Below are 17,122 nucleotides of genomic sequence, written 5' to 3'. Positions count from 1 at the left end.
TCAACTGATAGGAAGTGCCTACAGAGGGTGGTGAATACAGCACAAGATATTATCGGCTGTCCCGTGAATCCGCTGGATGAAATAGCGGAAGAATGTTGCTTCAGGAAAGTGAGGAAAATTCTCAGGGATGATTCACACCCTGACCGGCACTTTCTTGATCTCCTGCCCTCAGGCAGAAGATATAGAAGCATGATTAGTCGCACCAACAGGGTAAAGAACAGCTTCTATCCGTGTGCTGTTAGGTTGCTGAATGAAAAGATAACAACAGGGCAACTGACTTTCAGGTTTGGTGGATGTGCGTCAGTAAACGAGGGGAATTAAGACTAAAAGAGCTGAGTGGGGGGTGTTCGTGTAATCTCACTGTATACAAGTTGTACAAGCGACAATAAAGTATTTCAATTTCAATCAATGAAAGAGGTTTGGCTTGGGCATGGGGCAATCAAAATACTTCTGGCCCGCCCGCTGGAAGTGATGCTTGGTCAGTCCAGATGGGGGTTCCTAATATTTACATCAAATAGGTGACCCTTGCAGGGACCACCGTCTGGGGGAGCACCCTTGGCCCTGGCCCCGCCTAGACATGCAGACATGGCCACTCCCCCGTAACACTTTAAAGGGAAACCCCAGTGTTTGGAGGGGCAGGTGGAGACTACAACCTCCCCTCCATCCAAAAGAAAGGATTGCCCCAATGCCCAACCAGTTGTGACAATTGCAATGAGGTGGGCAAAACCAGGGGATCCATGCCAATTAGCCCGGTGGGCAAATTCCTACCCGGCTCCTTAAAGGATGGTGACCGCCATAGCCACAGCAAAGTCATTGACTATCAGCTTAAACCGAGGGTGAAGGAACAAACCTGGTGAAGGAACAAACAGGTAATGCCCCAGGTGCTGGCTGCTTAAATGGGCAAGGGGTGGAGCCGAGGGAAGCCTACCTGCTCCATTGGCTCTGCCCCCTAGTGCAGGTGCAGGCTAGGATCCAGTTACTGATAGACAGCCCTCACGGCCTATCAGGAAGGGCACCACTGTTCCATTTCCCTCATTGGGGCCCTGGTGAAGCCTCTGGCATTCTGCAATGCTGCGGCACCAAAACGGGTGAGCGGACTCATCACCCTACTGCGCAGTTTCAAACCAGCATGCCAATGGCACTCATAAGGCCAAACTTCAAGACATAATATGGGGATCTATAGCACTTGGCCCCCCAACATCTGTATGGGACTGAAGCTGGTTGCTGCAACATCTCTTTTTTATTTATTTTTGTTTTGTTTTGTAAATGTTTCACGCAGGTTGGACTTGCTGTGAAGTGTAGCACTGGCTGAGTCCTGCTCCAGCCACCTGCCACCTTCATTCGAAGGGTGCCTCTGTGTCCCATGGGGAGTGGTTGGTGAAGACTTAGCTGGTGGTCTGCAGCACAGCCATCTTCCTGTAAAATGTCTTTAAAAAACCCTTCCCCAACCTGGTGCCTTCCTGTCCCAGCCAGCGTGACCAATGAAGAGGATCTCTGGAAGTTGTAGACTTAAATGGCTAAGGACCACAATACCTCAAGCAGTGTCTCTCTCCATATGAGATCATCTTCTGAGGCCCATGTTCTTCTTCCATGAGAGGTCTGGAGGGTAGCAACACGAGAACAGCCCTTTTCTGCAGTGGCTCCATGTTTGTGGAATGCTGTCCCCAGGGAGGCTCACCTGGCACCTTCATTATACAGTCGTACCTCGGAAGTCGAACGGAATCCGTTCCAGAAGTCCGTTTGACTTCCAAAACGTTCGGAAACCAAAGTGTGGCTTCTGATCAGCTGCAGGAAGCTCCTGCAGCCAACTGGAAGCCCCGTCAGACGTTCAGCTTCCAAAAATAGTTTGCAAACCGGAATACTCACTTCCGGGTTTTGTGGTGTTCAGGAGCCAAAATGTTCAAGAACTAAGCTGCTTGAAAACCAAGGTATGACTGTATATACATTTAGGTGCCTGGTGAAAACATTCCTTTTTAAACACACCTTTGGCTGATTGACATCCGATGCCCTTTTAAAATGTGTTGTGGGAGGGGAGACTTTTTGGTTTGTTTCTGTTCTTATTTTTATTATGTATTTTGTGTTTTTTATGTTGTGAACCACCCTGAAATCTATGAATGTAGGGCGGCATACAGATTTAATTAATTAATCATCATCATCAACAACAACAACATCTGGATGGCATGTGGTTGGGGGAAGTCTGCTCTAAAATAAAGATAACAGAAGTGGCCAGAAAGTGACAGGGTGACATGGGGGAGGGTCAAGAAACGGGCAGGATCCCTGCAGTGCACCCTGACTAGCCCCCTGCCTCAAACCTGGCAGCAATACTGGGGACCACCACACAAAACAGCAAGCAATGTTTTGAATGTCTGGGCTATGGTGAGGGAGTTCAGGCCTTCCTAACCCTTTCCCTGAGACCATGTCAATTTCACAAGCTTACCATAACCATTTCAGAAGCCCTGTGCATCCTTCAAGACTCCTGGAACTGACATCCTTCAAGGATACATTCGTGAAGTTCGAATCCGGGAAAATTTAAAGGGCCCTTGTTAAATCTGCAAGGGCTAGATTTCTGCAATAAAAAGAAAGAAACATTCAAGACTATTAAGAGGAGAAAATGCTGATGCGCCTTCAATAATGGAACAATTCCAGAGGATATGGCCAGTAGCTTTTATGTCCAAGTTGATGCATTTTATTAGAGGGCATGAAGATAGACAGCAAAGTAGCATGGTTGTTAAAAACTGTGCACTAGGATGATAAATAATTTGATGGCGTTGACCCATATGCTAGGTTTTAAAAACTGTAATGCACTTTAAAATTATTATTAGAAATGCACTGTGCATGCATACACAGCGTTGTTATGGGGTAGCTGTGCCGTCTTGCTACTCAAAGATTTCCTTTAGCTCAGTTAGGGCCAAGGATCCGGCCATGCGGCAAGGAGATGATAAAAATGTCTGCACCACTTGTGGCTTGGCAGATGGCTTCTGAACTGGGTCACTCCAGCCACCTGTCTAGACTGTGTCACTGGCAGAGTTGGCCTGGTTTATAGCCAATTCATTAATTACATGGTGACCCTTCTCCCCCCCCCCCAAAGGAGCTCAAGGTGATACACATGGCTGCCCTCCTGCCATCTCACTTTATCCTCACAGCAAACCAGTCAGGTAGGTTAGGCTGAGAGATGGTTCCTGGTTTCAAACGGAGCCACCCAGTGAGCTTCATGGCTGGAAAGGAATTGAATGTGGGCTTCCCTTCTCCTAGACCAACCGTCTTCAGACCAGTGCCAGGCTTCGTCAACATGGCCAGTGGCTGATGGGATATATAGTCTAACAACAACTGGAGGGGGGGTAAAATAAATGAATGAATGACTGTTGTTGTTTAGTTGTTTAGTCATGTCTGACTCTTTGTGACCCCATGGACCAGAGCACGCCAGGCACTCCTGTCTTCCACTGCCTCCCACAGTTTGGTCAAACTCATGTTGGTAGCTTCGAGAACACTATCCAACCATCTCGTCCTCTGTCGTCCCCTTCTCCTTGTGCCCTCCATCTTTCCCAACATCAGGGTCTTTTCCAAGGAGTCTTCTCTTCTCATGAGGTGGCCAAAGTATTGGAGCCTCAGCTTCAGGATCTGTCCTTCCAGTGAGCACTCAGGGCTGATTTCCTTAAGAATTGATAAGTTTGATCTTCTTGCAGTTGATGGGACTCTCAAGAGTCTCCTCCAGCACCATAATTCAAAAGCATTAATTCTTCGGCGATCAGCCTTCTTTGTGGTCCAGCTCTCACTTCCATACATCACTACTGGGAAAACCATATGGAAAATGAATGACTGGAGGGTTGGCACCTGTTGCTCCACCCATTTCTGCCTCTAGCACCACACGCCACTGGCTTGCGGCCTCTGGGTCGCATGAGTTAATGCGGCCCTCAACCTGAGAAAGTTCCCCCATTCCTGCTCTGCACCATTCTGGCTCTCAGATCAATGCTAACTTAATAGATAGGGATGTTGGACCAACCCGTCTGTTGTTTTTATCAAGGCTTTGCTCTCATTTTGCCTGAGTGGCTGGCTCATTTAAAAGCAAATTCAGTTCTCGAGAGAGGTGATTTTGCCATTCCCCATTCTTACTCTTTCTTTGCTCCAGGTATAATAGCATTTGTGTTGTGTCTCTTCATCTTTGCTGCAGACTTACCTTAGGGAGCACCTCGGCCAGGAAGCGGGGATTATGAACGCATGTCTGTATTGGATAACTACCCTATTACACAGCTGGTTTGTGTTCTTCAAATGAAGATGTTAACTCTTAACACTTATTTTCTTCAGGTGAAGCCTTCAAGCCGCTTCAGACACTGTTCTCCGTCCCCTCAGAAGGAAAGGCATTTACATTTAATCTTGCCAATGCCCTCTACCTTCAAGAAGGATTCATGGTGAAAGAACAGTATCTCCATAGCAACAAGGAATTCTTTCAGACAGCTGTAAAGCTGGTGAATTTCCAAGATACGAAAGCTTCCGCAGAGGCCATAAGTACTTGGGTAGAAAACAAAACAGATGGTAAAAAAAAGCTCCTTGCCCCTTTCTTGCATGGGTTTGCTTCCCAGTGCATGCTGGTTAGGCCTCATTGCTTCTTTCAAAGGGCAGAGCTTGTGGGAACAACCACTAGGTGGATTGAGGCAAAAATTGGGTGGCCGCAGCAGTGCCCTGAGACATTGAGCCCCTGTCCATTCCCCTCTTTTGTCTTTTGTTACACATACCCTAAGCTAGCTTGCGCTCCTCAGCTGTACTGTAGGTGGAGGACACTATCCCCATTGCCAGTGCTGAAGGAAGGTGCAACTGGGGGAGGCGCCATTTTGTTTTTTTGCCTCATGCGGAAAAATGCCTTGGGCTAGCCCTGGAGTTAAAGGCACATTCACATGAATAAAAGAGAAAAAAAATATTGGGAAATTCTGTGCACACAGTGCAATTTAAGACTCTTCAAATTATCCTCCTTTTAAAAGATATTTTAGCTCCAAAATTCAGCCCAGCTTTGTATGCTCATTTCACTAATGTAATCTGACATTTTGCATATAAGCCATAATAGTAACCAAGGAGACCTAATAAGTACCACACTTATGATCCCTAAACTTCAGGTTTGTTCTAGGCATAATGCTTTTAAAATTATGTATATATATATATATATTTGCTTTCGTAGATTTTCACGGGTACAGGAATGCAGGTTTTGGTGTCCTCGGGTGTCTTCCCGTGTAAAAGTTGGGGTGTCTAGGCGACGTTTCGACGAGGTCTCACTCGTCATCTTCAGGCTGGTGCTTTCGGCTTCTTGTTACTGGAACAGAGCGGGATCTCAATGTTTGAGTTCCTATAAATACTGTAGAGGGGGTGTGGTGTCTAGCCTCCAATGTTCTGGGCAGAGAACACACTAGCCTGGGAACTTCCTCTCTGCCCAGAACATTGGAGGCTAGACACCACACCCCCTCTACAGTATTTATAGGAACTCAAACATTGAGATCCCGCTCTGTTCCAGTAACAAGAAGCCGAAAGCACCAGCCTGAAGATGACGAGTGAGACCTCGTCGAAACGTCGCCTAGACACCCCAACTTTTACACGGGAAGACACCCGAGGACACCAAAACCTGCATATATATATATATATATATATATATATATATATATATATATATGGAATTATTTTTGTGTCATGGTGTAACAATTAAATGCATAATTTCTTTATGAAAAGATATTTTAGTTCCACCTCCACAGTGAATGCTATAAAGCTAAAAATATGGGAATTGTCCTCTTAGGAAATTTTGCTAGTCTTAAGGAAATTCCTTTAAATTCTTACAAAAATCCCTACTGATGTATTACCAAGCAACACCCACCAAACTGGCCTTAAATTTCATTTCAACTCCCCCCAAAATATATTTTTCCAAATATATTAATTTTGATTACACCAGCAAATAATACATAATGAAAGCCTATCGAAAGCAATATTAAAATGGACAGAGGTAAGAGCTGTTTGACAGTGGAGCAGACTCCAGTGAGAGGTGGTGGATTTTCCTTCCTTGGATGGATGGCCATCTGTCATGCATGATCTAGCTTAGATCCCTGCATTGCAGAGGGTTGGACTAGATGACCCTTGGGTCCCAACTCTACAATTCTGAGATTCTATGCTATTGTTCTTATTTTATCTTTATTTGCATCCTGGCCAATTAGAAAAACAGCTAGACACAACTGACAGTCTCTTTCTGCGCAGGTAAAATCAGGAACCTCGTGGCTAGTGGAGACCTTGGTTCCTTGACTAGACTTTTGTTGGTGAATGCCCTTTTCTTCAAAGGGGACTGGAAGCAGACGTTCAAAGCAGAGGACACCAGTTTGATGCCTTTCACTAAAAGTGACGGTTCCGTGACTGAGATACCGATGATGCATCTTCAGCTCACGGCAAAGCTTGGTAATTCAGACATTCCACTTGGTTTCACATGCATATACAGTGGTACCTCAGGTTACAGACGCTTCAGGTTACAGACGCTTCAGGTTACAGACTCCGCTAATGCAGAAATAGTACCTCGGGTTAAGAACTTTGCTTCAGGATGAGAACAGAAATCACGTGGTGACAGCGGGAGGCCCCATTAGCTAAAGTGGTGCTTCAGGTTAAGAACAGTTTCAGGTTAAGAACGGACCTCCAGAACGAGGTACCACTGTATATGAGTTTGTATGAATGGATGTGTAGATTAGTCCATTTCTGCTCTGGGTCGATTTCTCATGTGTTTATTCCTAAGTCTGTTCCATATCATTTCCTCACCATGGTGTGATTCTTAAAAACAACAACCAATCTGTACAAAAATAATATCTAAACTCCTACTTAACTATGTATTTTAACACAAAATATGTATTCAATATCCTTTTATCCTAAAATAGACATTTTATAAATGCATTCTGGTACGCTTTTGGAGACATGAATTTCATCACAAAATTTTAGAGAAGTGCAAAATCTGAAGGTTAATTATATTCCAATCTGTTTATCAGATCAGCCAATTACCGTATTTGTCCATCTACAAGACGCCCAAATTTGGGGACTCAAATTTAAGAAAATGGGGCGAGGTGGCACAGAGTTGTGAGCTTTTTTGCAGGGTGGGGAGAGGATTACCCAGGGTTGTTTAGCTTTTTTTAGAGGGGATTGCCCTCTAAAATTGTGAAATCCGCACATTGTGAAATCCGCCTCCTGTCTGTCCCATTGCCAGCAGAAGCTGCCAATTGCCCGCCCACCCACTGACGCAGCAACCAATAACACACATAATAGCTGCTGACAGCCACGGCAGCAACCAATCAAACACCCACCCTATGCACTACCCATGTATAAGACGACCCCCACTTTTTAGCATGATTTTTAAAGAAAAAACATAGTCTTATACAAGGAAAAGTACAGTAGGTTCTGTTGAACTCTGAGCCTACTTGCATCAGGACCATGAGTTCCTGTGTGCTTATCTACCTGTTTCCCAAAGCTACCATTATTACAGTCACTCAGGGCTCCCCCCCCCCAGGGGGAACTTGCAGGAACTTTGTTCCAGCATCCCTCAGGTGGGCGCCATTGCCATTCTAAGAGAATGAGGGAGGTGTTCATGGTGAGCTCTCTCTCTCTCTCTCTTTTAGAAAAATAGCACTGCAGTTAATTATTGAATATTTCCTGTGACAAGTATCACATTCTATCCTGTGCCATTTTAAAACTTCCTTTCTAATTGTTAATGTCGTTTCTTCTAATCTTCTGGTGGCAGTGCACCGCATACTGTGAACCACAGCACAGAAGTGTTGGTATGACAGTGCCGTTTTCAATGTGTGGTGTTTCGCAGGGGATTTCCCCCCCCCCACGAAATGCAGACGCTTTCAAAGAGAAGTGGCAAAGCAGATCAATGGACGCTTTCCTCAAAATTGCGAAGTAGCAATAGTGACATTCCAATTAAATCATGCGCATGTACAAGACAAATAATTTCCACATCTCAAGATCTCTGCTCGTTATTTCTGTCTCTTTCTCTGAATCTAACCTGATGTGTTAAATTAATCATGGACGGAGCATGTCAAACTCTTTCCCTTCCAAAATGAAGGACTCATGTATGCATTTCAGTTTATTAGTGAGTTTGATCCTGCTTTATAAGGCAGTAGGGGGCCTTGAACCAGGGACTGCGTGGCTGAGGTGCCCATGCTTTAACTTGCTGCACCACTGTGGTAGCTTATCAGGAGAAGCACCTGCCTCCATGCCATTACTGCAGATGGCCAAAGGCAGTTATCAATTCAGCCATGGTCAAGTGACTCAAGGAACCAATAAGGTTCCACTTGGTCTTATAAAGCTGTTGACTGTTCTCAGTGGCGGAGAAAGGGGTGTGTGGTGGGGGCAGACCGCCCTGGGTGTTATCCCTGAGGGGGGGTTGACATTCGGCTTGTGGTAGGCTTGGGAGTCACGGGCGTGTGTGACACTGTTGCCCCATGCTCCTGGCTAGAGGAGGCAGGCAGGCAGGGGGCAGGACGGGAAGGAGGCAAGCGAGGGGGTGGGAAGGGGAGAGGAAGGAAACAGGATCGGTGGGTGTGCCTTTCATTCTACCTGGCGCCTACAGCTCCACCCCGGCTGCAGGGCACGTGCCGCTCCGTGCACCTGAGTGGCTATCCAGTGCCTGGGAGGGCACCCTCAGCCCTCCTGGGAGCACGCCCCTCCCCCCTCAGGAGCATGCCCACCCTGGGCAGCACGGCCATATGCTCCACCACTGACTGTTCTGCCTCCTCACTCTCAAAAAATTGATACTCAGAAGTGCTCTGGCTACCTCACTTTACAGAGGTGTCTAAAATACATGCAAAATCGGAACCTGATGGCTTGGCAGAGCATCTCTTACATAATTTAAGATGCAACACAGAGATAGGTGTGAACACTAGTATTGTCTTGTCTTCAGGCCATGGTGGAAGGCGGACAGATGGGACCTGATGCCAGCCAGGGGATCCCAGGCTGACTCAGCCCTATCCCCTCCCTGGGGGAAGGGATGAAGCTCAGTGATAGAGTGTCCTGTCCCGGCTGGCTGTGCCCATGGCAGAGTCTCCCCCTGGCACTTGCGAAGCATACTGAGCCCTGGAGGAGGAAGGAGAAGAAGGGCCATGGAGGCCAGCCAAAAGCGGAGCAGCTGCCCCATGGAGCCAGTGGCGGAGCCAGCCACTTGGGCACTCGAAACAGCGCACATGTCATGCACCCAGGGGTGGAGTGTGCCAACCAGGGCAACAATCGGTGCAGTGATCGGTGCCCATTGGGGGCGACTGGGGTGGCAATCAGCATCCAGGAGTGTGATTGGTGCGATGATTGGCGCCCAGGGGGGTGCCACAGCTATCCACCCAGGGGGGCTTTTATCACCCCCCATAGAGATGACACCAGGAGTGGACCGCCTCCCCGCCCCCCTTCCTACACTCCTGGCAGCACCTGTAGGTCTTCTGCCTGTGTATTTGGCAGCCAGCTGGAGGCTGGCTCAGCTGGCATAGCTGAGTGGAGGGATGCCTCCATTCAACCCAAACCAGCCACAGTCTTTTGTAAGGGAGGATTGGATTGCTCTGTAAATCTTCACCGTGGTCTAATGAATAGTCTGAAGCCTCTTTCATTTGCTCTTGTTTTGCCAGCTCTCTCCTATTACAGTCCGGTAATTAAGACTTTTGCACATTTTCTATTCTTTGTTTTAGGTCATTTCTCTGACCATAATGTCAGCTACCAAGTCTTGGAGCTGCCGTACAAAGGAGAGGAATTCAGTTTCGTGCTGATCCTTCCAGCAGAAGATGTGCCTATAGAAGAGGTCGAGAAACTCATTACAGCCCAGCTGATGAAAAGCTGGTTTGCTGAGACGGAAGAGGATGAGGATGTAGAAATCAGCCTTCCCAGGTATGTAATGACCCCTGTGACGATCTGGTCTTCCTCATTATCCATTTTGGTCTTAAATCCTTCTTGTGGAAGAGTTTGTGGAATTAAGACACTGAAAAGGGCAAACTGATTTACTGACCTGGGAGCTTTGCAGTTATTTAAGCTAATGGCAGTTTGTGTTTACTAATTGGTCTAGCGAATGTAAATGAAATTAGGGCCTATATTAAGAGTTGACAGGTACAAAATGTCTATTCCTCCAAGAAGCACTGTGAAGCTGGTAATGGTCCCATGTGCTTTTACTGCCTTGATCCAGAGATGGCACCCCAAATGTAGATGGCTTCCAATTCCCATCAACAGCCAATGGTCAGGGATTATAGGATGTATAGTCCAATGACATCTAGAGGGCCAAAGGTTCCCATCCCTGCTTTAATCCCTTTTTTCTTGTACTTACTGTCCCAACTGTGTCTGTTTTTAAATGTTAGCATGTGTTGCTAGTGTCTTGGTGGACTGCATGGTTGGCTGAGTCCTTCGAGTCCTGTATAGCTCAGAATAAACTGGAGGAGGGCTTGGTTGTTTGTCAGGAAACCTGAACAGAAACACTCAAATTAAGGGCTGAGAATAGGCTGCAAGACCTACTGGTTCCATAATACGTGCAACCTGAAGTTTAAAATAGCCTGGTGCAAAATAAATGAACCAGTAGGTGGGAAAGAATCTTCAGCAGTGTGTAAAAATGGAGGGCTCAGGGAGCTCAGATAGTGATCATTTCTGGAGTGCTGAATAGAACTCCACCACCCTTGTATTTTCACCTGCAAAGAGTTGTGGGTGGGTGAAGGGGAAAAGACAATCTGGGAAAGCAGAACAAATGAAGCTGTGCCTGTTAATAGAGCCAATTCATCTTTAAAATATGGGTAAAGAGGAACCAAGGGCATGCTAGTAAAAGATACAAACTTAGATCCAATCCATAATTTAAGCAGAAAAACCAAGTAAAATAATTACTACAATTACTATACTCCAACCACTCTTATTACAATCAGGACGATTTATTACTGTATATCCCTCATAATACATCCAATGAAACTGTCAAAATGCGCCTGTCATAGCCTTCATATAATATCTATAAAGAAAAATTCAAAATCTATCTGGTGTAGTAAATCTTCTGCCATCACATCTCCACTTGCATGGGAGTAAACCCAATTGGCCTTAATGGAATTACTCCTGCGTAGGCACATATAGTGTTGCATTGTCACACTGCCAGAGCCAAACCTCATTAAAATGCCATAAAAGGCTTCTTAGATATATATTTATATTTCCCCCACAAATTAAAATGCTTCTCCTTATCTCTCATCTTGCAAAGCATGTATAGGCTCATCAAGGACATTGTCTGTCTGAGCCTTTGCAGAGATAAATGCAGACTCCTTACTTACCATTGTACAGTGGTACCTCTAGTTGTGTTCTGCTCTTGTTATGGACTTTCAGCTTACGAACACGGCAAACACAGAAGTGTTTACTTCTGGGTTCCCCCCGCGCGCACGCGCATAAGCGATTGGTGCACTTCACGCATGCGCAGAAGCGCTCGATCATGCCACACACATGCTCTAGTTGAGGATTTTTCGGGGTGCAAATGGCACCCCGAAATGGATTAAGTCCACAACTAGAGGTACCACTGTATCTGCAACAACACCCTCCTCACCACAGAGACCTTGGATCCAACTTACAACAGAAGCAGTAAAACACCCTCCCCTCCAACAGGGATCAATATTTGGGAAGTTTTTAAGATCCCTTCTCATCAACTGGTTTTGGAGAGGGCCAAGGCTCCATGCCTCTTCCTCTAATCACCAACTGTGAAACCCCATTGCCATAGATGCTCCTCACATCTAGGATTGGCAAAGGGAGGCCAGATGGAACTGCTTCAAAGGGAGGGATATTCCAGGGCCCACCATATTCTGACTCTCCAGCTTGAATGAAACTGAGACATAAAGAAAGAAAATTATCCGTGGTGGACCAAGGATACCTTAATGCTTTTTTGCACAGCCCAATTCCATACCTTTGTAGAGGTTGTTCCATTAGGGTGAATGTGTCCCATCACCTTTAGTATTTCCTCAGCAGGTCCCCGCCATCTTTCTTATGTCCAGGTCAGGGGGCAGCAATGTTTGTCAGCTTCCTCCTGCTTAATTTCTGTGTTGCCCATGTAGAACTCAGCTGGGAGGTGGGCTGGGTCAAAATTAGAATTAGTTGGCTCTGCCTCTCATTGACTTGGGCTCCAGCTATTACTGGTGTCTCTGACTTGCACCTAGCTGGTTCTAACAAGAATCAGCCAACACTGATTCTATATGTTCACTTCCTACAGGTTTAAAATAGAGCAAGTGGTGGACTTGAAAGAGATTATCCAGCCTCTCAAAGTTACTGAGATTTTTAATAATGGCTGTGACCTTTCTGGAATAACAGGTGCTTTGATTTATTATGCTGATGGTTGCTGCTGCGAACATTTTATCTGTGTTTTCGGTCCTTATTGTCTGCTGTAATCATGTACTTTTAACAAAGTGTGTTTCAGTGTTTCGTTCAAGGACAAAGGAACACCCTGCTTTTTAAACATATAGGGTTTTTAAAACTATATAAAAAGAGTGAGGGGTTATTATTCTGTGACAGAATCCTTGCTTATCTCACCCCAGATTTCAAGCAAAGGCATGAAAAGGAACAATGTTCAGAACAGAATTACCACATCGTTTTTTTTTTACCTCAGAGGGAAGCACATGTGAAAGGTGGTCTTTCCTTAGGTGAAACAGCTAAGGAATTTTGAAGTTTGTTAAAAGTTTTGTTGCAAATGTTCATGTCCCTCTTTTTTAAAAGAACAACAGCACACAAATCACTTTGTGAAAAATTCAAGGCCAATGAGGAAGTTCCTTCTCAGGAGAAGGCATGTTCAAGGAATAAAATGTTAGCAGAGGCAGCCGTGAAACTGTTGCTAATCTCTCGGGGCTGAACTACATGGCAGGACACAAAATATGTTAATTGCTGCTGTGTTGTTTAAAAAAAATTAATGTCAGCTTATCTCTCCACCCCACATCAGCCCACCCATTTATTGGGACCATGCAGACATTGAAAATGCTCTCCTTACCCACTGTGCACTTGACAAAAATCCACACACAGATGCTTGCCTTTAGCCTCTGAGGGGAATTTCCTAATAGCACCAGAGACTGCCATTAGTCTCTGAGAGAAATGTCTGGAGTCTAATAGCAGCTGTGGTAACAGTGGCTGGATTTTTGTTGGCTACAGTATAGCAGTGGAAGATGTCGGGAACTGCTCACCACTGTCCCACGTGGGAAAGTGAGTAACTGCAGAATACACACCTCGAGGGAGCGCTTCTCTTGGCACCTTGCAAGGTTGACTGGACTACTAGTCATGAAGGCTGCATGCTACCTCCAGGAACTGAGGTTCTGAATATCGGTAACTGGGTAACAATAGCAGGAGACAAGTTGTGATCACTCTTTCGGCATCTGGTTGGCTGTGTTGCAGACCGGATGGCTGCATAAGACTCGTCTTTTGCTCTGAACAATCCCATGTGATTTCCCCCCTTCTCTATAGGCAGGATTGAGATTAATAACGACACATGCATCATATGTGAACTCTTTATCATTCATGTCCCCTCTCAGATTCTGCTGATGTCCACATTTCTAAAGCCATTCAAAAAGTCTGTTTTGAGGTGCATGAAGATGGGAGTGAAGCAGCAGCATCCGCCGGTAATGACATGACAGAGATCTTATTCGGTTTATCAGGACGAATGTCTCATGACCAGATCTAGGCTACCATATTTGGATGGGATGAGCTGATGTTAGGTGCCCAAAAGGTCAAAGGGTTGTACTTTTTAAACTGTGTATACACTTGTGGGCAATAATACTCATGGGAAATAATTTGTTGTTGTTGTTTAGTCGTTTAGTTGTGTCCGACTCTTCGTGACCCCATGGACCAGAGCACGCCAGGCACTCCTGTCTTCCACTGCCTCCCACAGTTTGGTCAAACTCATGCTGGTAGCTTTGAGAACACTTTCCAACCATCTCGTCCTCTGTCGTCCCCTTCTCCTTGTGCCCTCCATCTTTCCCAACATCAGGGTCTTTTCCAGGGAGCTTTCTCTTCTCATGAGGTGGCCAAAGTATTGGAACCTCAGCTTCACGATCTGTCCTTCCAGTGAGCACTCAGGGCTGATTTCCTTCAGTATGGATACGTTTGATCTTCTTGCAGTCCATGGGACTCTCAAGAGTCTCCTCCAGCACCATAATTCAAAGCATCAATTCTTCGGTGATCGGCCTTCTTTATGGTCCAGCTCTCACTTCCATACATCTATGGATGCCACTAACATCCATGTCTATGGAAGGAAGCTGCATGTCAGGGTAAGGACAGGGGAGCCCTGGGAAATGAAGAGACAAATGCTCTACAGCAGGCATGGCAAACCTTTCCTCCTCCTGACATTTCTAGACTACAAGTACCATCATCCATACACATTGGTCATGGTGGCTGGGGTGAATGGGAGCTGGAGGTTGAGCTGCATATGAACAAGCATAGGTTGTTATTAATTAGTTCAATTTATATACTACCCTTCATCCAGGGATCACAGGGTGGTTTTCAATACAAAACACACACAAATATATAACATAGTTACTACAAGCAAAAAACCCCACCCCTAACCCCCGCAGTTTAAAAGGCCATAGATTGACAAATTAAACAAAGGCCTGGGAGAAGATGAATGTTTTTACCTGGCACCTAAAGATATGTAATGAAGGTGCCTAGTGGGCCTCCCATTGAAGAGCATTTCACAAGCTTGGGGCCACCACAGAAAAGCCCCCCCCCCAGCCCTGGAATCCAAGCAAGTTTTATGCAGCTCACTAATGTGCAGCTGAAGAAGAGGATCCTTTAGAGACTGGAGATACATTATACAAGCACCAGTTCAGGTCTGGAGCTTGTTGGAGTTTGCTGGGCTTCACTGGGGCAAGAAAACAAAGGATGCAGTAGAGGGCACGGTCCTAATTTGAGAGGAGATGTTGAACTGTTGTTATTCTGTTAGCCCTCTGGTTTTCCTTTGGTTAACTTATAATTTAGGCAGAACGCATTTGCCCCCAAAGCACAGGGGCCTAAAAGTCAAGACTCAGAGGAGCCATTTGTTAGTGGCATCAATAATTAATGACTTTGTAGCCTTCCAGACACATCGGAATATATTTAGTGCTTCTCAGCAGTCTAGAGCGATGCAAAAGATGCCGCCTGAATTTCTATGATCTGAAGGCTGCAGTCCTAGAACTCACACTTATTTGGGAGTCAGCCACGTGGCTCTGTCTTCCAAGGTTCTTCCTGTTTAAGAGCTGAATTCACTGGAAGTTCTTCTGCAGACATCTCTCAGGAATGCAATGGCCAATGGAGCACAATCTAATGTGAAGTTCATTGTTGTTCAGTGTGCAAGTACTTTAAATGAACATGCGTCAGACTATGGCTGGGCTGATGCTTATATGCCTATGGGAGAGAAAAATTGCTGTATTCTTTTGAGCTCATGCATATGCATCCTAAAGGGCCGTTCCTACGATCTCCCCTTAGCAATGCATTTTTCCAGTTAAGCGATGTTTATAAAAATTCACAGGGTAAAGGCATATATTAGTGAAAGCACCATACCAGAATTGATGTCAGGAGAAATTGCTTTGCAAACTATGTATCTTAGGCAAAATTGCTTACAAAGGTGTGTATAAAGAGAAATGCACACTAAAATGTGGGTGGAGTTTCACAAGGACTTTAAAAAAATCATAAACTGTGCAAATTTGGAGAACTGTATTTAAGATTGGAAAACCGAAGAACTGAGAGAAACCAAAACTGACAGATTTGCCTATCCCTAATGACATTTATATTTCACCTTTCCCCAAAGAGCTCAAGATGGTGATGTACACGATTTTCTCCCTCTCCATCTGATCCTTGGAACCCTTTCTGTTTAAGGTTTATGCACACTTTCTTTTGGTCCCATGGCTTTCTCCTGGGGAAAACTACTCTTTAGCACCCAATCGGAACAAACAGTAGTTCTGTTTTTTTCTGGATTGATGTTTGCTCCAATTTAGCACTAAGGAGTGGGTTAACCCTGGGAAAAGAGTGGGGCATGAAGGAAACTGCTCAGACCCATGTCTAGAAAGCAGAAGCAAAACACTTGAGCATGTGCTGTCTAGGCATGAGACAAGTAGAAGTGCAGCTGAGCCCTTGGCTTCACAGGTTAGGCCAGGGGCTCAGCAAACGTTTTCAGCAGGGGGCCGGTCCACTGTCCCTCAGACCTTGTGGGGGGCCAGACTATATTTTGAAGAAAAAAATTGAATGAATTCCTATGCCCCACAAATAACTCAGAGATGCATTTCAAATAAAAGCACACATTCTACTCATGTGAAAATACCAAGCAGGCCCCACAAATAATCCAGAGATGCATTTTAAATAAAAGGACACATTCTACTCATATAAAAACACGCTGATTCATGGACCATCTGATTTAGAAGGCGATTGGGCCAGATCCTTAGTTTGCCTACCCATGGGTTAGGCTGAGAGATGAGGACTGGCCCAAGGTCATTTAGTGAACTTCATTGCTGAGTGGCAGTTTGAACCCTGGTATTCCGGGTCATGTGGCAGACTGGCTTACATGATCTGGACCCCTTCTGCAAGCCCAATTTTTCTCACAGTTGGAAGAAGTACAGATCAAAGGCTTGAATGCCTGTGGTGCTCAGGAACCCTGGACAGGAGTGTGCCCGCTTTGCTGAGCGCTTTGTATGCCATATTTGTATGCAAGTGGTACAGTATATAACGTCACTTTGCAAATGATTACCTTCACTTAAGCAAGGGTGTTAATAAGAATCTGAACAAAAGCTGATATTTAGTTTAATGGCGTAGTTCACTACTATCATAGTGCCTTCTGCTAAAAAGTAAAAGAAAAGAGGGAAAAGGCAAATGTATTTTCAGATTTAAACCACTCTTCTAAAGCACATTTTGCAGTTTATGTGGCCCATTTTAAACTTTCAGTTTGACAAATGCCTGCAGGGAAGGTAATAACTATAGTTAAAAGTGAATATAGTCACAAATATGTCCTTCAAATGAGTTTCAAAATGGAGAGCCGTATCTTGAGATTTCAACTTCTTCAACTCAATGCATCTCTAGCAGGTTATTATCCTTGATAGCTTTTGAGAAATCCCTAAAGAAAATGCCATATTATAAAACAACGGTGTGGTGTATAAGAATTTCCCAGTAATGGCTCAATTGCCTTTTGATG

At 45.2% G+C, this 17,122-nt stretch overlaps 1 protein-coding gene across 2 annotated transcripts in view; it reads left to right on the top strand.

Annotated features, from left to right (window-relative positions):
- Positions 1-17,122, top strand: part of SERPINI2 (serpin family I member 2) — a 42,867-nt gene that overhangs the window by 13,137 nt on the left and 12,608 nt on the right. For both annotated transcript variants that reach the window (XM_083739679.1, XM_083739678.1), the window contains exons 3-7: positions 4,303-4,530; positions 6,226-6,420; positions 9,675-9,870; positions 12,197-12,294; positions 13,500-13,586. In XM_083739679.1, the coding sequence (XP_083595805.1) occupies positions 4,303-4,530; positions 6,226-6,420; positions 9,675-9,870; positions 12,197-12,294; positions 13,500-13,586 (804 nt within the window). The remainder of the gene's footprint in view (positions 1-4,302; positions 4,531-6,225; positions 6,421-9,674; positions 9,871-12,196; positions 12,295-13,499; positions 13,587-17,122) is intronic.

Source organism: Podarcis gaigeae (assembly GCF_964106915.1).
Source record: "Podarcis gaigeae genome assembly, chromosome: 5".
Lineage (NCBI taxonomy): Eukaryota > Metazoa > Chordata > Lepidosauria > Squamata > Lacertidae > Podarcis > Podarcis gaigeae.
Note: the sequence above shows the minus strand (reverse complement) of the source record. Positions and strands in the feature narration are given on the sequence as shown.